Source organism: Apium graveolens, chromosome 8 (genome assembly GCF_009905375.1).
Source record: "Apium graveolens cultivar Ventura chromosome 8, ASM990537v1, whole genome shotgun sequence".
Taxonomy (NCBI): Eukaryota; Viridiplantae; Streptophyta; class Magnoliopsida; order Apiales; family Apiaceae; genus Apium; species Apium graveolens.
In genome coordinates, this window is record NC_133654.1 from 201,061,381 (window position 1) to 201,085,411 (window position 24,031).

The 24,031-nt window shown below is 35.0% G+C and overlaps 1 protein-coding gene across 1 annotated transcript; it reads left to right on the top strand.

Annotated features, from left to right (window-relative positions):
* The first annotated feature begins 19,742 nt into the window (after positions 1-19,742).
* LOC141677470 (long-chain-alcohol oxidase FAO1-like) lies at positions 19,743-23,591 on the top strand. The gene is made up of 3 exons (XM_074483414.1): positions 19,743-20,086; positions 20,173-20,445; positions 21,666-23,591. The coding sequence occupies exons 1-3, from the start codon at positions 19,862-19,864 to the stop codon at positions 23,454-23,456; spliced, it is 2,289 nt and encodes a 762-aa protein (XP_074339515.1). The 5' UTR covers positions 19,743-19,861; the 3' UTR covers positions 23,457-23,591.
* The last annotated feature ends 440 nt before the right edge of the window (positions 23,592-24,031 follow it).

The following is a 24,031-nucleotide window of genomic DNA, read 5'->3' on the forward strand; positions in this document are numbered from 1 at the left end:
ATATATATATCCACATATATATCTCTTATACATTTCCTGGAAACCTCTGTTATGTAAAGTATGAACAGAGTTTGTAACATCCAATGAATTTTGGAAAGGAAAAGAATTTTGACATAAACCCGATATCTTGCTGATCAGGCAAAGATACCAATAAGTAACCTTTTCTACTGTAGATGGATGAATTCCTCACCGGTCATCACCCTGGCCGCATTAGGACCTCGCGCTAGACCATTACCCGACTACTCACGCGTGGATGGACTGTCACCCAGCCTCTTACACCTTCATAGACCGTACCCCGGCATGTCGCTTACGACTCAATTAGATGGACTTACTTCCCGAACATTGGGCAAGTAATCAAATTGTTTTCTCAAAATAGCAACCTCGATGCGAATATAAAATACACCACAGAGCCGGATCCCTAAGATTTTTGAGCGAATATTCAAGTCTCCTTCGAAAGGAAGATCTTAAATCTGAAAACGAGTTTTTGGGATCCGCTGTAACTTTTAAAATCATGTTGAAGACTCGAAAATATTTTTAAGAATGTTTGGAGTAATGCTGATTTAATGAAATAAATCAGTCTCGATATATTAGAAAATATCTGAATATTATTATTTAAATAATATTCCCATAAGGATAATCCTTATAAAAATAATTGAAGTAAAAGTTTTAAAACTCATACATGAAATGAATATTAAATAACCCAAAATATACTTATACGAAAGTACGATCTTTATTTGAATAATCGAAAATAAGTTTGATTATCGAAACATTATTCTTTAATAAAATAAATAATATCATTTAATAAAATAAGTGGAGTCATAAGTTCTCGAATGAATATTCAAAATAATATTCATTAAATAAAGTAAGTAGAGTCATAAGTCCTCGAATGAATATTTAAAATAATATTCATTAAATAAAGTAAGCAGAGTCATAAGTCCTCGAATGAATATTCAAAATAATATTCATTAAATAAAATAAAGCGAGTCATAAGTCCTTGAATGAATATTCAAATTAATATTCATTAAATAAAATAACTCGAGTCATAAGTCCTCGAATGAATATTCAAAGTAATATTCATTAATAAAAATAAAGTTATTGAATAAACCTTATTCGATTAATAGTTTTGAAAACTATATCTATATATATAATTACGCCATATTTCCTTAATCAAAATTTCTATTCTTGAGAACTTTGAATATTACCTTTCTCCTTGTAAAACCTCTAAGGTTATCCTTAAATCCTTCATCAGGTACACCCTAGGCACCGGGCATATCAAGATACCATTTATTAATACCAGAATCATCGTCTATATACTTCTGAAAAATTTCTCCACTGATCCTTAAAGGTTGTTGTTTCCTTAATCCTTTCCCATCCATACTGTCAAAACTCATATTGTCCCTATTAAGGGTGAAATGCCAACCTTCATGCATTCCCCTATGGTTCATCTCAAGTTATCGAAGTTATATCCTTAATTCCATCTTTAAAAAGGTACTTGCATCCTTCCATGGATAAATCAAGTCATATGTCCTTGATAGATTATCTTATTCAATCATTCCCACCCAGATAGTCTATACCAATTTCACAATAACATCTTTATTCAAACTGAGGTCAACCTATATGGCCTTCAAAAGATAACAATGGTTACCCGCTTTTCTTTCCTAATTTGCTAATGACAACAGGGATGTTCTGGAAGATATTGGTCATGTTCAACGTGAACTTCTTCTTAATAATTCCTCATTTACTTTTGTTGTTTATCTCAACAGTCATCTCAATGTTGGGATATCTTTCATACCTGGCGTCTCCTTATTTATCCTTTGATCTATCTCAAGGTTTCCTCGAATCCTCCCAACCTACAGGGTAATAAAATATATGTATCACTTATGCCTTCAACCATCAACTTTAACTCATAATGAATCACCCTCATCCTGACGATCATATACTTTTCTCTTTCTATTACTACGAGTCTTTAGGGATTCCTCATACCCTACTCCCTTATCATTCCTCAAACTCTATTGCCTTTATGCTCCTTTCCACTTCAGTTTCTTTTTATTTTCCTTTCTATTACAATCATTTCACGTACCCACTAATCATTGACTTCAAACATCACGTCGTTCTGGGATTCTTGTCCTCCAGACGAATCTTGACAACTTTTACAATCTTAGATTCATAATTCATCATATTCGTCCGCCTTTGTTCTGGCTCTTAAAGCTTTTACACTATCTCCATAACCTTGGGATTTACTTTCTCAAAAAAATTTTGACTGAACTTTAATCAATTTATCATAACCTCTTGCTCCGTGCCTTTCTTGGTCTTTCACCAGTGGGTGGTCTCTCTCTTAGGAGGGTAAGTGACAAAAACAGTCTTTTGTGATTCGTCAATCATTTAGAATCTCAAATGATTCCTGTATATCCTTTAGCCAAGCTCTTGCCTCGGCTGGGTCAGCTATTTCCTTGGAACTCTGAGAGCTTAGCGACTTAAAGGTCCTGAAAGAATTTCACACCACATTGTTTCTTCAAGGTGGTGGTTAGGGGTAAAAGTATAAGTTTTATTTTAGGCAGGTCCATGGATTTCCCAATAGGAGTATCATCCCGGTTCTTCCTATCTTGCTCGACTTTTGTTTTCTCAGTCTAAATATTTCTTCCTACTCCCCATAATTGGGGTCATCTTTTAATTTAAAATCCTCATTTTCCACTTCATTATATTATGGGTTACTTATATCTTAATTGCGACCTCCCTGATTATCACATTCAAGGTTTGCCCCTAATCTTATTCCTCGTGGGGGCATAATGCTTAGAAAAATTTTGAGAATCTCTGGATATTTGTCTTACTTACTTTGCTTAAGTCTTTCCCTCGTTCAATCCTTGCATGATTACAAATTATGAATTCTCAAGTTCTATAAACTTGGCGACACTCTCTTAAGTGTTAATAATGCAATTAACAATATGAACTTATCACAAACAAACTGATCTGAATTGAAATTAACGAATATATACTTAACCATTTGTTCGAGGGTACAACACTAAACACATTAAAGAGAATTAAATCATTTGATCTGATCGCTTCTATCCCAAACGTACTACCATAGATAATCATCTAGTCATCAAAACTAATCATTCATAACTTAGGCTAATCCTCCAAAAGCGGTGCTACATGAAACCCTTGTCTGATCGCTCTGGCTCTGCACACTACCATGGATCAAGAAATGCGGGCACACACGACATCCCTAACCTGCTCCATCACAGAGGTGATGAGGTCTAAGATAGTCGGAAGTAGAGCTGGATCAACCTGACCCTCAAGATGGCCTCTAGCTGTAATTCGGGTGGTAGCCTCAATCCTGTCCATGCTATAAGCTAATCCTGCCGGGAGTACCCCGCCCTCAATTCTTGGTGCAGTAAGTCGGTCCAACAGATCACTTCTAACATTACGGGCCTCAGACAGGCCACCCAAAGTCATATGATAATTGGCGATAAGAGAAGCCTGAGTGGTAGCATCTAGCAGTCCATGGAGTGCAGGTGGTGCAGACCCAGGAGATCCAAATGGATAACCAAGCACGGTATCAGGTGACAATGGTGCAGGAGATAAAGGTGGCATTTCCTCAGTAGGTGTTGGGCTCTGTACAGGGGAGGGAACAGGAATTGGTGGAACCTCATGGATGTCTACAGGAACCTCTGGAAGAGGGTCAGATACTGGTATAATTGGTGTCGTGGAAGGCCCCACTCCTTCTGCCCTCATTAACCTTTGTGCCCTTGGTAACTCTTTATCCTCTAGTGCCACCCTCGCGGCCATTCTTGCTCTGGTAGTCGCCCTGACTACGGTCATCAATTCCTCAGCGGTCCTCTCTTCATTCCCATCAGGATCCTCCACGAGATCCTCCTCAGCAACAATCCCTTCTGGGATAACATCCTCAATCGCAACATTCTCAATATGAATCTCATCCGGTCCCACGTTAGGGTACTCTATCGGATTCACAATTTGATCTCCAACATGTAATAAAACATCCTCATACTGATGCTTCTGAACCTCAGGGTTCGGTGCCCCGCTGCCCTATACGAGAACTAACTATGTTACTATCACGATATTTATAAGGATTCCTGTAAGGGTTTTAACTGTCAGTACTACGTTAGGTAGTCCGACTATGAAGTTGGCAAGAGTTCTTATTATCTTAGTGAACTTATTATCTTAACGTCACATCATCTCTGAGGTTTATAACGCTTGGCTCTGATACCATTTCTGTAACACCCCCAAATCCGGGGTCGGGGATTCGGGTTGTCACGAGTTCCGTTTCCCTTATCAATACTTAATCTTAACAGTCAACCAACTACTGAGTACTGTGACCCCACAATATACACACACACACACCACAAGTTATAGTCTCAGAGATGAATACCAAAAAATAACACAAGTCATTTTATTCCACAATTATAAACCGTTACACCTTAAAAGGGTTTCTGAATAATTTACATATTCCTTTCCATTATTACAATTCATATTATACATAAGTCTGGTTCATCAATAGTTGAAAACCTAGCCTATTGGTAGCTCCTACCTCAGCTACGGCGGCATCAACGCCTCCAGAAAACTGCGGAACGTTTCCTAACCGCTTGCGAATTAGAAGCTTTGTCATGTTCATCTTTTCTATCTGTTGTTGTGTGATGAAAGAAGAAATCAAGGGTGAGCAACAAGCCCACCGAAATAATATGTATATTAATTAACAATATATGAGCATTCTCATAGTACTAATGAAAGTCTTGGTCAAGAAGAAATAACCAAGTTGATATCTTAACGCGACCAAGTCGCAAAATATTCAGTATATAAGTATATATACTTTTCATAATATTTGAAATCCTCTGCCATGCATAATATACACAGAGTTCCAGTTTATAACTGTATAAAAATATCGTTGCAAGGTGATCTCATATATCTAGCCTTGTCTCAACATTTTTGTGAAAATCTTTGTCATTCAAAAGATAATCATTAACCAGATATAAGTTGAAAAGATGAAGTTACAAGATACTCCAATATACTTATATCTTTTCCGGATACTACTTGAACTACTACCGTTCAAGGTATCATCAGTTTCAAAAGTTCATCACATAGATGAGACTACAAGAAAAGGTTTGAATAGATTCAATCTTTGAAATATCATTCAAAAGAAATGAAGTTACGAGATACTTTACTTAGTCCCGATATATATATCCACATATATATCTCCTATACATTTCCTGGAAACCTCTGTTATGTAAAGTATGAACAGAGTTTGTAACATCCAATGAATTTTGGAAAGGAAAAGAATTTTGGCATAAACCCGATATCTTGCTGATCAGGCAAAGATACCAATAAGTAACATTTTCTACTGTAGATGGATGAATTCCTCGCCGGTCATCACCCTGGCCGCATTAGGACCTCGCGCTAGACCGTTACCCGGCTACTCACGCATGGATGGACTGTCACCCAGCCTCTTACACCTTCATAGACCGTACCCCGGCCTGTCGCTTATGCCAACTCAATTAGATGGACTTACTTCCCGAACATTGGGCAAGTAATCAAATTGTTTTCTCAAAACAGCAACCTCGTTGTGAATAGAAAATACACCACAGAGCCGGATCCCTAAGATTTTTGAGTGAATATTCAAGTCTCCACTACTAGAAAAAGTAGAATAGACATCGCCTCTTTTACATCGGTTGCTTATTTCAACGATGTAAAAAGTATTTTAGACATCGGTTTTGAGCAAGCGATGTCTTTTGTGCTTATAAACATCAGTTTGTTAGAAGAACTGATGTTAAATGTCTGTTAAAAAAATTCCAGCAGCGCGCCTTCCCCATTCCCCCTAGCCAAAATTTCATTCCCTCTTAAATTTCCCCCGTTTTGCCTTAGTTTATTTTCGACTCTTCCCCCTCTTTTCAACTTTATCCTCAAATATATATTTAAAAAAACACAAAATCAAAAATTAAAGCTATCAAAACTCTCTCTGATGGAAGAACATCTCTCTCTCTCTCCATCACTCTTACTTCCCCTCTCCACCCATCTTTCTGAACTCTCAACGTAGAACCCTAAATTCAAAACCTAACTTTCCAAATTGAAACCAAGAACTAACAATTAAGATCCCTAATTTGAATTATATCTTTCAATTACATGAACCCTAACTCTTGTTTTCAATAAATCGTTAGATTTGTGTTAACTAGGTGCAAATTTGTTGAGGAGATATAATCCTGGTGTTGATTTTAGTGCAGGGAGAGGAATTGTTTATGTTCCTGGAAAAGGTGATCTTTCAGTTTTTGTGAGTTTGAATTTTGTTTTATGTTAATGTCGATAGAATTAAGCATCTGGTTTAGAATTATAGTGCTTTGTGTAAAGATTGATTTGGTAGTAATTAGTCTATATGTATGTCGTATTTTTCCTTAGAAGCTGGTAATTTAGTCTTTATAATTACTGATAGTTTTAAAGATATTTGCAAGTGCAAATGAATTCTTGGTAATTATTTTTTTTTGTTTATCTTGAATGTGTATTTCTAAAGTTGTCTTTTCGCTTTTACAGATCAAAATGAAATTTTTGTACCCTTCAAATCCAGGTAGCTTATCTATATTTCTGATTTGAGAGTGCTATATATTATAACTAGCTTTGTCATGGTAAAGTTTCCGTTAAATTGACATCTGATTCAGTTTTGTTTGTTTTCCTTTTTGCAGCAAAGGAGGTCTAACCCTTATGCTGGCTTTTATTCATTTACTACATATGAGATTTAAGGTAGCATGGAGTCTTTATGATGTTTGAGCTAATGTTTGATTTTACGGAACCGGGGCTTTCCACCGGAGGCATAGCTGGCATTGCTGTAGTAGTAGCAGTAGGATTGCTGTTACTTGTACGTTATTTCGGATTTTACAGGAAGAAAAAAGCTGAAAAAATCAGACTCTCAACAGCAAGTGAAGATCCTTCTACCCATGGTATTCTCAAGTTTTTTGTTCTCTTTTTTCCACTTGTGTTTGTCTATTAACATTAAATTACGGGTTACCAAATGGATGTGAATTCACCTAATATATAATATTATCTTAAAGAATTTAGACAATGAAGATTGTTAATGAACTGATTACCAGAAATAAAGAAGTTCTTAGGCACACATGGGCTCCATCCCCGTTATGTATCACCGGGTTCCCTTGACCACCATGGTATATTTCTCTATGAAAGAAACAATAGATCACTCTAGTGTCTTCCTTGAAAATGGAACACTTTGAGGAAGTAGAGTCACATCAATCTCAATGTCTCTGCTCTCTAGTAACAAATAGGATGCAGTACACGATTGGGTATTTTCACAACATGGACGAGAGGTCTTGGAGACACTAGATGGCTTTGGTTGTGGAATGTATTCTTTTGCATCTGTTGGGGTTTACTAGTGGAGCGGTGCTGTGTTTATAAGATTTCTGAGGATCTTATGTTCTTTATTCTTCAAGTGGATTCCAAATTTAGTGATAACTTAGTACAGTTCCATTGGATTAACATATGGTTAACTTTTAATTTTGGTTGCTAATTTGTGAATAAGTTTTCTATATATAAATTTGATGGTTTTCCGCATCTTAGACTTATATTTTTCGCAAATCAAGTGTTTTACCAACTCTCTTGACTAATCTTTTCATTTTACTCAATTCCTCTGTGTGTGTATTTGTTTAAGAGTATTATTGAACTTCTTGCTAATTTCTTTTCATATCCAGTTATTTTCCTATGATGCAGATTTTTCATTGTATTTACATCCTTGTAAGTGCAATTGTCTAGTACTATACAAATAGCTGTAGTCAAATACCTTCTTCTGACTGTAGCTCAAGGTGGAACTTTGCTTAAAGGTGAAGAGAACTCAGTTGGCTACTTTACCTAAATAATAAGTGCAATTCGTAGCTTATGATTTTTTTTAAACTGGCAGCTAATATATTTTTTTAGGTCTTCTCTTGACATTTAGTAATGTGATATATAAGTTTGCCCTGCTTGTTCCTTGTAAGTAGATTTAAAATCTATAGGTTCATGTTTAAGGGGTGCTGATCATTATATTGGAAATGTGTCATGTTCTATGATTATATATCTATGTATAATGGTATAATTTATTTATAGATTTCTAAAATCTATATTCTATAGACAAGTGTGTTTATCTTGAGCTAGGGAAGGCTGCTAAGCTGGCTAAAATGGGTATGATATTGTGTTTTACGCCTTGTTTATGTGAAGTTGATATATTGGCAGATTTGCAATTGCAAGTGAACTTTTTTGGTAGGTGTATTTATATAATGGTAAATGAAATTTGTGGAACACTAATAGTGTTATTTATGCAGAAAGCCGCAATTAAGAAGATGGATATGCAAGCTTCGAAAGAATTTCTTGTTGAATTAAAGGTGTCAAATAAGCTTAATTTCTTGTAATTATTTACATCTTGCTCTGATTTTTCACTATTAAATTACAGTAGATAACAATTGCTATCACCCTCTTCATCTTACTTGTTCTATAAAATTTGCTATTTAAGCACTAAGATATAGTTCTTTTGACACCGCTATGAATTAATAGATTTCGAAATATGAGTTGTTTTCCTTCCACTAGATTACTCCCACTTTTCACTATAAGATCTGTTTTTAGCTTTAACACCTGACTGACATAGACGAATAATTAATACTTCATATTTCATGGGCGCAAATTTGCATTACAGGAAGCTCATGAAATATTTGGAAATGTGGATGATCTATTAAAGCGTCGCAAGCAAGGATTGATAGAGATGAGTGGATTTGATGATCCACCTGGAAGAAGAAATGAATTAAGGAATATAGGGGGATTTGACCCAACCATTCTCTCAGAGAAGTATATGACAGAGAAGGATGATAATATTCGTAACATAGATTTTCCGAAAAGGTTGCAGGTAAATGTTGACTTGGGTATCTGGTTGTATTTTGTCATTTCTGGCAATTTCGTTTTTGTTAACATCTGTTCCTTGTACTTGGGTATCTTGATTTGCAATCAGCTTAGAAACATGATTCATTTGTATCGAAGAATTGTTGAAACTAGTGAGTTGCCCATAGTCAAAGAAGATGTGATGAGATTCTTGGATTTTATCCACATCCAAAAATTAGATGTAAGTTATATCTTCTATAATAATTTTGATTATTTTCTTGAACTTTATATCCACTAACAAATCTGTTATATAATCTTGCTATAGGTCTCTTTTATTGCTATATACAGAAAGGATGAATGCCCGAGTCTGTTTAAGGATCCAGAGCAGCTTGAAGCTGACGGGCTTCAAAATAGCTATGACAAAAAACCAGCATTAATGTGGCACAAGGTACAGGGATTTAGTTATAAATTATGTGTCACACTTCATATTTAGTGAAATTGGTTATTGTATACGAAAGGCATGATAATATGAAGGCAATTAAAGTATGTGAAAGGCAATTATAATTGTATTTGATTATATGTCAGTATATGTCATTCTACAGGTAGTTGTCCGAACTTTCTGTTTTATTGCTCTTCTTTACAGTTGGAACAGTCATATATAATTTAATCATATACATTCCATACTCTGAGTTTTGGTTGATTGACAAATTGCAGCTTTTTGGTGGGAGTGCATTGACGTTGCAATCTGGAGCTCCGTTATTGGATTCACTGCCTATGTAGCCAAAAATCCAGAATCTGGTGATATAGTATGTTTGCAAATAGTATGCTACATAAATATGTGTAGTACTTGATGTTTGGATTAGAGAAAGTGTTGTGCTTGATATTTGGATATTGTTATTTGATATATAAAGAATTGGTATTATGCAGTAATTGGTTTTGTTAGTTTATTGGTTTGGCAAATTTTTGGAATCTACATTTATAAAATATACATTAATGAAACAGGTAATCAGACATCATTACAATGGAAAATGATGTTAATTTAACACTTTAACAACTGTTATAAAATAAAAAACTGATGTCTATCAAAACTTAATACATCAGTTTTAGTGGAACATTGACATCAGTAATATCGAATAAAACCGATGTTAAATACTACAATAAAAAAAATCTTAAAACAGAAAACCGATGTTATTAAGCTTTATAGACATCGGTTTTTCACCAATAGATATCGGTTTGAAATAAAGAACTGATGTCAAAAGTTATGTTTACATCAGTTTATCTTGAAAACCGTTGTTATTGGTATTGGTAACATCAGTTTAATGGGTAAATGAAAATATTTTACTTATCTCACATATGTTTAAATTGATAAAAATATCATATTATGATAATATATTAAGATTAGATATGCATTAGAAATTTAACATATTTAAAACTGATGTTATTTGTCTTATTTAACATCAGTTTAAAACCGATATTAAATGGGGGGTCTTTAACATCACCCACGAAGACATCGGATTTTTTTGTTCATAGACATCGGTTTTTAGCCGATGTCTATTCTACTTTTTCTAGTAGTGCTCCTTCGAAAGGAAGATCTTAAATCTGAAAATGAGTTTTTGGGATCCGCTCTAACTTTTAAAATCATTTTGAAGACTCGAAAACATTTTTAAGAATGTTTGGAGTAATGCTGATTTAATGAAATAAATCAGTCTCGATATATTAGAAAATATCTGAATATTATTATTTAAATAATATTCCCATAAGGATAATCCTTATAAAAATAATTGAAGTAAAAGTTTTAAAACTCATACATGATATGAATATTAAATAACCCAAGATATACTTATAAGAAAGTATGATCTTTATTTGAATAATCGAAAATAAGTTTGATTATCGAAATATGATTCTTTAATAAAATAAATAATATTATTTAATAAAATAATCAGAGACATAAGTCCTCGAATGAATATTCAAAATAATATTCATTAAATAAAGTAAGTAGAGTCATAAGTCCTCGAATGAATATTTAAAATAATATTCATTAAATAAAGTAAGCAGAGTCATAAGTCCTCGAATGAATATTCAAAATAATATTCATTAAATAAAATAAAGTGAGTCATAAGTCCTCGAATGAATATTCAAATTAATATTCATTAAATAAAATAACCCGAGTCATAAGTCCTCGAATGAATATTCAAAGTAATATTCATTAATAAAAATAAAGTTATCGAATAAACCTTATTCGATTAATAGTTTTGAAAACTATATCTATATATATATATAATATACTCGGGAACATCGACTCCCGGTTTTAGGAAATGTTCACCTTTGGGTCCCCTATACTAAGGGTATACGCAACTACTGCTTATCTCTAGCATAGGTATTATGCAACTTATAAGCATTTGAATCAACAGATATATATCAAGATTACGAAATAGACATGCATATATTCCATATCACATGCTCCAATATATCGCAAGATTTACTAATTAACCACCATGCATCTATCACAAGATAATCCATATACATATGTATACATCACAACAACGGTATAACGGGTAGAAAACTTGCCTAAGTATTCCCGGATAGACTTAAGCTTAGAGTGGGTCCGATAACCTATGAACAACAACATAAGTCGGAATTAATCCCCGGTCGCTTAAGAAACTAGACTTTAACCAATTAGACCCCTAACGTTCGCTTTCGCGCTTAACGATTCACTTAAGTCGCTCGAGTACCCTCGGCTCCACCATTTTTAATAAATTAACCATTAAGAGTTTTAAGGCGATTCTTTCATGAGTACCTTACCAACTGCCTAATCCACTTAACATAATTGTTTCATACCCTAATTAGTCATTTAAAGTCCTTAACCAAGGTTTCAAAGTAAGGCGAGGGGTAATGGTTCGGTCGCGAAGCGCCGTTACTTAAAACGGTCGTTTCTCCTAAACCGTACATCGGATTCAAATGAACCACATATCAAAACGAAGCTCGTAACATGAACTATCTAATAATGGCAATGGTCAAAACCTAACAGCGAGTTCACGGGTCCTGATGTTAAGAACAAAAACAGTCTAAAGTAAATCGGGCATTACGACGACTATGTTTACGCGATTACCAAGTTTTAAACCACCCCAAACAACCACCATTCAACTCACAACCAACAATACAACCAACCCTTATCAAAACCTTACTACATCAGTCCCCAAACCTCAAGATTTTCCAATTTATACAACCCCACACATGAACTACTAGCTATACTTAAGTTTGATTAACTATAAACAAGATTTCAACATCCAAATCACTAAAAATCCAATCCAAACTCTAAACACACAAGCATCATGCTTCTCATTTACTATAACCATCAAAACCATCTTAATACTCAAAGTAAAGTTAGGGTTTGGAGGTGTTATACCTTCCTTGGAGTGATTAGAGTAGCTAGGAAGCCTTAAGAAGCCTTGAGAAGCCTTGAGATAGCTTAGGAATGCTTGGATCTTAAAGGAAATCAAAGAAAATAAAGTTAGTAATCTTGAAAACACTATTCATCATCTTCTTCCTTGATTTATTGGAAGAGATTCATGAAGAAATAGAAGCTTAAACTCCTAGGATATGCTTATCTAATCATAAGGGACCTTGGGTAATTACCTTGCAAATTAACAAAGCTAGAAACTTGATTTTTGGAATTTTTCTCCTTGAAAAAATGGAAAAGCCGTGAGCTATGTGTTCTTGGGAGAGTATTTGCTTTGTTGAATGTTTTTATGATGGAAAATGAAGTGAATGATATATTTTGATGATTTGTTGGTTGTTTAAAGTGAGTGGAGTATGACTAAGCATGACATCATCTTGGTGACTTCATATCTTGGCACTTGTCATCACTTGGTGGTGGAAGCATCTTCTTATGCTAATCCTTGCTTAATTGTTTGGTTAATGACCGCTTATCTGTTATACGGTTCGCTTAATTTTCGTTCTCGTTTATCATTTGAGGGATCATACTCGAGATCTTATTACTTGGGTTCCCCTAAACCTTTCTCAATATATTATATTTCTTATATGATCCTCTCTTATAATCCTTGAATTTAAATCTTTTTTATCATGTTACCTTATACTCAATTCTTTCGGTATCTGGTGGATTTTCGGGAAAAAAATCAAAGTGTTCGAATTTGGATTCTGACGATATTTACATACACTTATATACCAGATAGAGTACTAGTAAGATCTCAGAATAACAATAAAAGAACCTCTACAAAGTGTGATATGAAAAGTTTTCTTATTCAGCATAATCAGCAAAATCACTATTCATAAGGGTTTCAAAAAAATTCCAAAAATTGGGGTTATTACAGATATCTCAGATATCTCTTATGATATTTTGACTTGTCAATAACTCAGAGTTCTCTAGTGAAGAAATGACTTGTCGATATCTCCATTCTTCATGTCTTCAATTTTTCTTGTCGATATCTCTGAGTTCTCTAGTAGATTTTCTTGACTTCTTGATAAGTCATTCTGGAGTTCTCGAATGACTTCTCTATAACACAAAAATCAGTGACTTGTAGACTTCTTGACTTAGAATGTTTTCCACAAAACAAATTTTATTCAACTCCAAGCTTCTTCATACTTTCTCTGAGGCATGATCTTCATGATCTTCCTCCAGAGCTTATTCTTAGGCTTGAGACTGTTTACAGAAAAATACTCCAGTCTAGTCTATTTACATTTTTACAGACTAAAGTGTTACAATACAAAATACAAACTTAGATTACCATACAACTTACTTAGGGTTGTCAATTTGACTTAGTCTTATTATTGTACAGGCATGTCTTGTACAAAAGTTTATCATTGTACCCCTCGAGTACCCTGAAAATCTCTGGTAGTGCAAGTTAAGGAAAATAGTTCCCTTGAGATATCTAAGAACTCTATCCAGTACGCCTCTCAATGAGTCTTATTTGGATAGCTTGTATATCTAGCTAACTTAGACACATAATAAGAAATATCTGGTCTAGTCACATTAGCAAGATATTGCAAACTCTCAATAATCTCAGAATACCTTAACTGATATACAGGAACTCCTGAGCTTTTCTTGACTACAGCAACTTTTGAATCATATCGTGTACTAGCGATTCTAAAATTTGAATAACTGTACTTCTCAAGTATAGATTTCTCTATATAACGAGACAGTGACAATATTATTTCATCAGTTGACTGGGTCAACTTGATCCCAAGAATCACACTAGTCTCACCCATATTCTTCATTTCAATGTGCCTCTTCAAGAAACTCTTTGTCTCGTTAATAATCTCAATATTGATTCCAAACAACAAAATATCATCTACATACAAGTACACAATCACACAATCATTACTTCTAACCTTATAGTAGACACACTTGCCACTTTCATTAACTAAAAACTCGAAGTCTAAAACAGTTTCATCAAACTTTTTATGCCAGTCTATAGGTGCTTGTTTAAAGCCATAGATGGACTTGACTAGTCTACTTCCTTTCCTCTCATTACCATAAGCAACAAATCCCTCAAGCTGATCCATATAAATCTCTTCTTCAAGGTCACCATGAAGAAAATCTGTCTTTACATCCATTTGATGGATGATAAGACCATGCACGCAAGTCAATGCAATAAGCATTCTGATTATTTTCATTCGGGCAACAGGAGAGTATGTATCAAAATAGTCAATGCCTTCCCTTTTCCTAAAATCCTTAGCAACTAGGCTAGCCTTGTACTTATCTATTGAGCCATCGGAGTTTAGCTTCTTCTTGAAGATCCATTTACATTCAATAGTAGAACACTCAGGAGGGATATCAACTAACTCTCATATTCCGTTAGAAACAATTAATTCAATTTCACTCTTCACAATACCTTTCCAATGCCTTGACTCCGAAGAATCCATGACTTGACGGAAAGTTAAAGCCTCATCCTCGACATTGTAAATGATAAAATCACTTCCAAAGTCCTTGACTACCTTTACATGTTTACTCTTTTTAGGTTCCTCTACTTCATTAGGAGTAGATCTACTACAAGGATCTTGTTGTGCATATGTTGTGTACTTGATGATTTCATAAACAAAACATCTAAGTAGATTTTACTTAGTGAAATAATGTAGCACTCGACGGATAAGAATTATAGTCCCGACGGATAACTCATTATAGTCCCGATGGATGTTGACTTATTATCCATCGAGTGAGTAGCTTATGTAATAATGAGTCTGTAGCACAGTTCTGTATACATCTTTGTATAGATTCTGTAGTAGCCTATAAGTCATGTTGACTTTAACTAGATATGCAGAATAGGTTGATTAATTGTATATAAATGATGTCTTGTAATTCTGCATAAGTGAAATGAAGTCAAGTGCCAAAATAGCTACCGACGGATGATTAACAAAGCCATCGACGGATGATCAAATGACTATCAACGGATGTTTAATATAGCAGTCGACGAATGATCAATGAAGCCATCAACGGATGTTCAGAAAGTCGACAGATGATCATATATCCAACGGATGTTCATAAAGTCCAAAGGATGGTCATATAAAGAATTCAAACAGCAGTTGAACAGTGAAAGCTGAGCACAGCCGTCGAGATGTATACAAATCTACTGTGGAAGCCCGTTAACTGGGTAATAGAGGACGAAAAGTAGCAAAGCTTAAGACTGATAGTTTTTATATTTATTCAGTCTTTTTGACTTTGTAATTTTGGTAATATATAAACCAAGAACATAGCAAATAGAAACAGGAGAGCTGAGATACAAAAATAGAGAAATCTTTGTAAGCAGAATCTTTAGCATTTCCCTATATTCTTAGTAGTTCAAATTATAAGCAGCTGTGAGCATTCTTGCGCACAGAGTTCTCTCGATATATAATATATATCTCTGGTGGAATTGTTTAAATCCACCAGAAAGTTTTTAAAGACTTTCGTTTTTAATTACTTATGTTTTGATTCAATTAAGTTTCTATTCCGCATTGTGCTAATCAAAGCAATTATATCTATATTCGAGTTGAACATTTTTATTTCGAGAAAAAGGTTCAAGAATTCCATTCAACCCCCCTTCTGTAATTCTTGCTATATTGTTAAGGGACTAACATATCTGCCCCCATATTTGTCATCTTTTCCAAATGATTAGGAATAGAACTCGATATGTGAGCGGGATCATCCTCAGAATTACCCAAAGGTATACCAGTCTCCATAGGGAACACTTCCTCAAAGAAAGTTGCCTCACGAAACTCAACTATCGTATTCGCCACAACCCCATCTAGGTCAGATTTTAAAACTAAAAATCTCATAGAAGTTGTGGTTTCAAGATAGCCCGGAAAAATACAATCAACAGTTTTCGGACCTAGTTTATTTCTCTTGTGTTCAGGGACAAGCACCTTAGCAAGGCACCCCCATACACGAAGATAACTCAAACTTGTCTTACGCTTTCTCCATAATTCATAAGGTGTCTTGTCCATATATTTCATAGGGACTATTTATAATATGGCAAGCCGTATTCAGAGCCTCTCCCTACATGTACTTAGGTAACCCAGAATTAATCAGCATATTTTTAATCATGTCTTTAAAAGTTCTATTCTTTTGCTCTGCAACCCCAATAGACTCAGGTGTGTATGGTATAGTAACCTAATGAACTCTACCATTGCTTGCACAAAATTCATTAAATAAGGTACTCGATTACTCACCACCTCTATCAGACCTCAAACGTTAAGTACTTTGTCAGTTTGTGTTTCAGCTTCATTTTTAAACATAATAAATTTATCTAATGCTTCATGTATATATTTAAGCAAATAAACATAACAATATATACTCTAATCATCTATAAAGGTAATGAAATATCTACAGTGATCCTTAGTTAACACACCACCGAATTCACATATGTCCAAGTAAACTAAATCTAACAAGTCTGAATCACTAACAAAATTATGAAAGGTTTCCTTGTTTGTTTAACAATCATGGATTTTCCATCCACCGGCTTGAAGTCAAGAAACCTATCCACATAATACTTCTCAAGTCCTTGAGAATTAGTATTGTGGATTTGGTCCAGTTTATCCCATAAGACTTTAGAAGTATAGGCATTTGATGAATAAATATCGAACAAGGTGTTCGCCAAGGATGCCAAAATGGCTTTCCTAGCCACCCCATCATTCTCAGCCCATAAAGCATAAGCCTTAACAGATTCAGCCTTCTTTTGATCCAACACAAGTGGATCATACTGCACTACTGGCCATAGAACCTTAACCATTAACCAGAGCTTTGGCCAACGAGAAAAAGAAGTTCCACCACTGAATTTATCAGGCATACCTGATAAATCAATAGGCTGGGAAAAATGGTACGTAGTCCAATCAATGGAAGCAGTACCACTAGAACCAGAATTTGTCTCAGTATTCTTAATAACATTAGCAGTTTCGTTAACCATCTTGCTAATTACAATATAACACATATAATGACTTCAAAATTTTTGGGTATAATATATCACTACGCGCAATAATGAGACAGTTATATGATCAGGATTAAGTAAGAACATGAAATAAACCAAGTGACGAAATAAAACATGAGGGAAAAATAAAAATAAATAATTGGTAACTTAATTGAAAAAGAGAATAAAACACTTAACTCTAACAAAAACTTTAAAAAATCTGAAAGAACTATCAACAACTGAGGCGCCTACCCTTTGAGAAGCCTATACTGTTCTTGAAGTGATTATTGCCCCACTTACGATGTGATGGGTTGCACAATATCAATTTCAGGATACAACATCACAGAGCAATGTGTCTGCAGTAACGTAATGCTCAACAGCGACATATGCCTCAGTTCGCCTAGAAAACCTATGCAAAGATCTGTATAATGTGGATAAGAGAAAAGGAGAGAAGCAGCAGCTAGGATTTCACAAGTCTGTGATGTGTATATCTCATTTTCAAATGTTTAGTTCTGTTTATAATACAAAATAAAACGGATCAAAATTGTAACAGCTCAGATCAGTATTTTCCAGTCAAGAAATCCTAATATAGACATATCAGTATTTTCTAGTCAGCAAATCTTGACGACAGATCAGTATTTGCACGCAAATCCTGATGAATCAGTATTTACTGTATATCAGAGTTTGTAAACTCTGAACAACAAATCTTGATAGCTAGCTTTATGTTACAGTTTAACACTGACTCAATATTCACATTAAAAAAATATAATAAGTCAATAATGTTTTAATTAAACAAGCAACAAAATTTCTCGCCTAGGTCGACTCGCGTACGCGAGACGGCGACACGCGTGTGTGCGCGCGAGACACACAATAACACCATGCACTCCCACTTGCCTTAGTAGTTGTACACTATACTTGCACATAGTAATATAAAGTACTCAAACTCTTTTTACCTTATCGATATGATATAAACCCACACAACCCATTTCAAATTATTAAATTCTCCTCAAATTCGATATTGATTACACTTAAAAATGATTTAAATCCAAACATGAAAATATAAAAACTCGTATCAAGTATCAACCTCTAACAAATAATTTTAAAAAATTATATTAAAAGAATGTATAAAACAAAACTCAAACTTTCTATTTTCTAACAAAGTTTTGGACCCGCTCTGCCCCTATCTTATGCCGTAGCTCCCTAGGCTTGAGGACCAACATGAATAATGCTAAGTATTTTTCTAGGAATTGCGATGCGAAAGTATCTGTGGACAAAAATTAGTGACTTACACAGCGTAGGTGGGACATTTGATAGCGTGGTTTCCATATTGGCACGTAAGATGTATACGTACCTGTGTGTCTAAAAAAAATACATACCTGTTATCGGCTGAAATTAACTATAGTATAGTAGGTATGCTATAATTGTATATGTCCCCATAATTAGAAATTAATTATTGAATTTGAATAGGACGATCACTGAAAATATGACAATGCTACATTCTAAATCAGCTCGAGATTCAATAAAATCAAACAAATACATATTCCAAATCAGCTCGAGACAAACTATTTTTTCGAAAACGTTAACATTGTGCCTAACCATATTACAATGCAGTATCCAAAAATAATGCTATAGTTATTGCAAAAAAATTCCCTATATGAACACTGGACAATCTATTTAATTTATTATTTCAATCGACTGAAGGAAGACATACACGTATTATTTGAATTTGTTTTTGAATACCATTTTAGGATCATTTTGCATACATATAAAAATTTAATGATATCATTTCTTTGTCTTCAACTAATATCGAAAGAGAAATGATAATTAGTGTAAAATGATTTTTTTTTAACATTCGTGTCCATATTTAAATTTTAAATTTTAGGTCCAAAAAAATTTGCATAAATATGTGTACCATAAGACTGTTTCGCTTAAAATTGCCTTATGTTTCTAAAATTTTAGGTGGAAAATGGACCCTGGTTTTAGTAAGTAGATTTTTCTTTTCTCAGTACAGATCAAACAAAAAAAAGATGGGTGCGTTAAAATCTTTACAGTGTAATAAATAAAACACTACAAAATTACTACTTGTCTTATCTAATATTAATTTAAATTAGTAATATATGGTATTACTGATTTTTATGGGATTAAAAGTAGTTCAAACTCGCTCATGCCAAAAATTTATAAAAATATATACTCGTTTTTTTAAGGTTTTAAATCATATTTATAAAAAAAAAAGAGTAATGTTAAGCTACAGTTGCAATCTTTAACAGTCGAGCATTTGAAAAAAATTAATTTAAGATTTTAGCATTGAACTTCAAGTGAAAGCGATATCCACAAGTAAAATATTAGTATCATGTTTGCATAATTGATACGTTTTTGTGGCATGCAGCCGGAATCTTGTGATCTTTAACGGCTTTAAATAGGGAAACGAGCAGTTAAATGACTTGGTCATATCACATTTTATATTATAAATCTTGCGATTTCTTACCACAAATACACCAACTAACAGCTCAGCCATTCAAGTCTTTTACACTATAAATACTCACTCCTTCTCGGTTCATCTTTTGCAATAGCACAACAACAAGTTCTAAGACAAAAAGAGAGTTTGAGAAATGGGAAAAGAGTGTCATCCTTTACTAAAGGGTGGAAGGAGAGAAAGCAAGTACACTCATGGCTTACCTTCAGGTGATGTAGCCACTTTAGCTAGCATCTGTGAGGTTTTTTTACCTCCTCTACCACAAAACTCTGTTCCTTTTTCGTCCAAAGGAGACACAACTGATGAACACATTCAGTCGTTCCTCCAATCTTCTGGCTCCCAAAATTTTGTTCCAGAAGAGGTGAGATTGGTCCTTTAGGAATATATTTTTCGGAAGTTTTTACTAGTTTGTTGATATTCATATGGAGTACTTTACTGTACCTGCAGGTTGCTGAACTATTGATGAAGAAAGCATTTTTTGAAGCAGTGCTAGTTGTTAGGCTGGTGGTGAGAATTCTTTCTACCAGGCTAGGAACTTTCTTACTATGCGGATTTTCGTGTGTTGGTGATAGGTGGCCTTATTTCAACAACTTCTCCTCTCTTTCTCTGGAAAAGAGAGAGCAAGTTGTTCAGAAATGGTACAAGAACTGGCTTCTTACGCCCATTCGCCTCGGCTTCATCTTCATCAAATTCTTGAGTCTTTTAACCTTCTTCAGTCAGGTAAACCCTCTCCTCATGCTTTTTTGATTGTGTGTGCACAGTAGGCTTTGATTTCTAGTAATGTACTGCATATGTACTCGAACAAATAAAACAGGACAAACAATAAACTCTGGAATGACCAAACATATTGTTAGGACAAATAACTGTACCTTCTAATTTTTTTTCCCAAATTCCTGCAAGTAGAACTTGAATGACACATCGTGCTTCATGCCATTATAACCTAACCGCATTAACCACATACTGTCAACCAAAATAAAACTTGCACAAAGGTATATGCAATTATACAGACTGTTCAAGTTAGTATAAGAATGGCCAAGTCTTCCGGTCATATGATGTACCCAGAGGTTCGAGTTTTATATCGGCTAATAGGTTGTTAGGAAACATATTAAACCTTGGTATACTGATTAGAGATTATGAATTAGTAAGAAGCCTAGAAACTTAAACTGTATATCTAGTTATCTTCTTGTTCATCATGGCTGGGAAATAATTATTTTACTAACAAAATATCAGAATCATTCACGGGTTGTAGAGTTGTAGCAGGCTATACTCTGTTCATAGTTCAAACAAATATTTAAGCCTGCAGCTAATAATAGTACAGATCATCCATCACAGCCAGACACTTCTATTATTTTTTAGATATCACTGTCTCAAGTCTCAACTCATAGAGCTAAGAAATCTACAGTCCTGTTTCCACTATAAGGGATCAATAATTCACAAAAATAAAAAGATCACTTATCAAATAATAGCCATTGACAGCAGGTGGAGATAATTGTAGCAAAGATATTGCTCATTTCGAAGCCAAATAGGATGCCTCCCCTCCCCACCTTTTTTTAAATTTTCATTTTCTATTAAAAAAGCTCATGATATTTCCTACAAGGACAAACCATAAGATTATGGGTGTCTGAGATGACTCGCTCGTAAATTTTATCAAGCCAAAAGAGGAACTGAGGTGGGCGTAAAGAGCTTCACCTTTCTGAAAATTAATTTTAAGTATTTCTTCAAAGCAGATGAAAAAAATCCTGAACAATTATGCGTTTTTGTTTTTCACATCCGTTTAAGCCGTTCAAATTTAAGATATTTAAAATTTTAAGACACGCTTGAACTCACAGGAAACGTAACACTGAAAAAACATCTCCAGCAATATCTGTAGGTTGTCATAAAATTCAGTATGATCACTCTTACATTGTATTAAGTTCTAAAATCTGTCTGAATTTTTTTAGGCCAATGAAAATTCAGAAAACCCGGCATGGAAAGCCATTGGGTACCATGTGGATGATGTGAATGAAATGTCCTCATCATCAGAAGAAGGAAAAGAAGAAGAGGAACGACCGCTTGATAAAGGAATGGTGGAAACCATTTATGAGACTGAAGCAAGCTTTGTTAATTCCCTCACCGACAAAGGCCTTACTGTCACCAAAGATCCCAAAAGAGGAGATACATACAAGATAACATGTGATGTTGTAATCGTAGGGTCTGGTTGTGGTGGAGGTGTGGCAGCTGCAGTGCTAGCAAGTTCGGGTTATAAGGTAGTAGTTCTTGAAAAAGGCAACTATTTTACGAAGACAGACTATTCTTCACTGGAAGGACCCTCCATTACCCAGCTGTATGAAAATGGAGGTATTCTTTCAACCGTCGATGGGAAAACAATGGTCATGGCAGGATCAACAGTTGGTGGTGGTTCAGCTATCAACTGGTCAGCCTGCATCCGAACACCAAAGGATGTGCTCCAGGAATGGGAAACCGACCACAAACTCCCACTTTTTACAAGCCATGAGTACGATTCAGCTATGAATACTGTGAGTAAACGAATAGGAGTCACAGAGAAATGTGTTAAAGAGGGATTCCAGAATCAAATTCTTCGGAAAGGTTGTGAACAACTTGGTCTTGAAGTTGAAGCAGTTTCGAGGAACTCTTCAGAGAATCATTATTGTGGTTCTTGCAATTATGGTTGTAAATCAGGAGATAAGAAAGGGACCGACACGACTTGGCTGGTTGATGCGGTAAATGCTGGTGCAGTTATCATATCAGGATGCAAAGCTGAAAAATTTATAATAGAGAAGAACTCTGGGAGCCTGCATCATGGAAGGAAAAGAAAAAATCAATGTCTAGGAGTGATTGCTCGATTCAATTTTAACGGTGATACCAACATTCATAAAATTCAGATTGAAGCAAAAGCAACTGTCTCGGCTTGTGGAGCACTCTTGACACCACCTCTTATGATCTCAAGTGGGTTGAGAAATCAACACATTGGCCGGAACCTTCATCTCCACCCAGTTTTGATGGCATGGGGATATTTTCCCGAAGCAAACAGTTCAGGGATTGAAGGAACACCCTACCAGGGAGGGATTATTACATCGGTCCATAAGGTTGTTGATTCTGAGTCCAATAATGTGAGAGCTATTCTTGAAACTCCTGCACTATTACCTGGAACATTTGCTGCATTATGTCCTTGGGAGTCTGGACTCGATTACAAGACAAGGATGTTGAAATATGATAGAACATCTCATATAATTTCACTAGTTAGGGACCGAGGATCTGGGGAAGTCAAGGTGGAAGGGAGGATAAGCTATAGTATGAGCAAGGAAGACCAAGAAAATTGTAAAGCAGGGCTGAAGGAAGCGTTGAGGATCTTGATAGCTGCAGGGGCAGTTGAGGTGGGAACCCATCAGAGTGATGGACAAAGATTCAAGTGCAAGGGTACCACTGCAGCTGAGGTAGAAGAATTTCTCAACGAAATTTCTGCAGCTCCAGGGCCAAAAGCAATGGTAAAAAATTGGACAACCTATTGCACAGCCCATCAAATGGGAAGTTGTAGAATGAGCATTGATGACACTCAAGGCGCGGTTGATGATAATGGAGAGAGTTGGGAAGCACAAGACCTTTTTGTTTGCGATGCTAGTGTTCTACCAAGTGCTGTTGGCGTAAATCCAATGATTACCATCCAAGCAACAGCGTATTGCCTCTCGAAGAAGATCGCAGAGATTGTGAAGAAAAGGGCATCCCCAAGTTAAATTTATTTTACAGACCTTGTCAGGCATGCATGTTTCTTATATGTGTATTTACATTTTATGTGTTTGTACAGAAGCCTACGAGCTAATCCAGAGTCGTCCAGACTTGCGGGGCTGAAGCTCTCATTGTTTATTTCACTGATGGAGCCATCAGGCATTCACAGATATCTGCATTTGGACACATATTAAGACCATCGTAAATGCAGCTGATTCAAAACTTAATTGGTTGATACCTGCAAAAGCTGTCTCTATAAGTTTCATTCATAAAGATTTCAATGAGTCTGCCAACTGCTAAAAACCTTCGTCAACCTCATATTCCATTGGTGTGTAATATACTTCTTCAATCCCTCGACCTCCTGTAAAAGGGAGCAGATGAAAATTAATTAAACAATTGTAAAGATTCATTCTGAATGTTTTTAGACAAAAGCATGAAGGTTATATACCCTAGAACAACAAGTCATCAGTTGATCGATATAAAGTTTTGGAAAATATGGGTATAAGTCCCATATTGGTAAGTCATATTTTGAGCATTATGATTAAAAGATGTGTGAGATATGATGATATTCTCTTAATAATGA

Coding starts and splice junctions, on each gene's coding strand:
- LOC141677470 (XM_074483414.1), top strand. CDS start 19,862: ATGGGAAAAGAGTGTCATCCTTTACTAAAGGGTGGAAGGAGAGAAAGC. Junction 20,087..20,172: donor AAAATTTTGTTCCAGAAGAG/GTGAGATTGGTC, acceptor CTGTACCTGCAG/GTTGCTGAACTATTGATGAA. Junction 20,446..21,665: donor TTTTAACCTTCTTCAGTCAG/GTAAACCCTCTC, acceptor GAATTTTTTTAG/GCCAATGAAAATTCAGAAAA.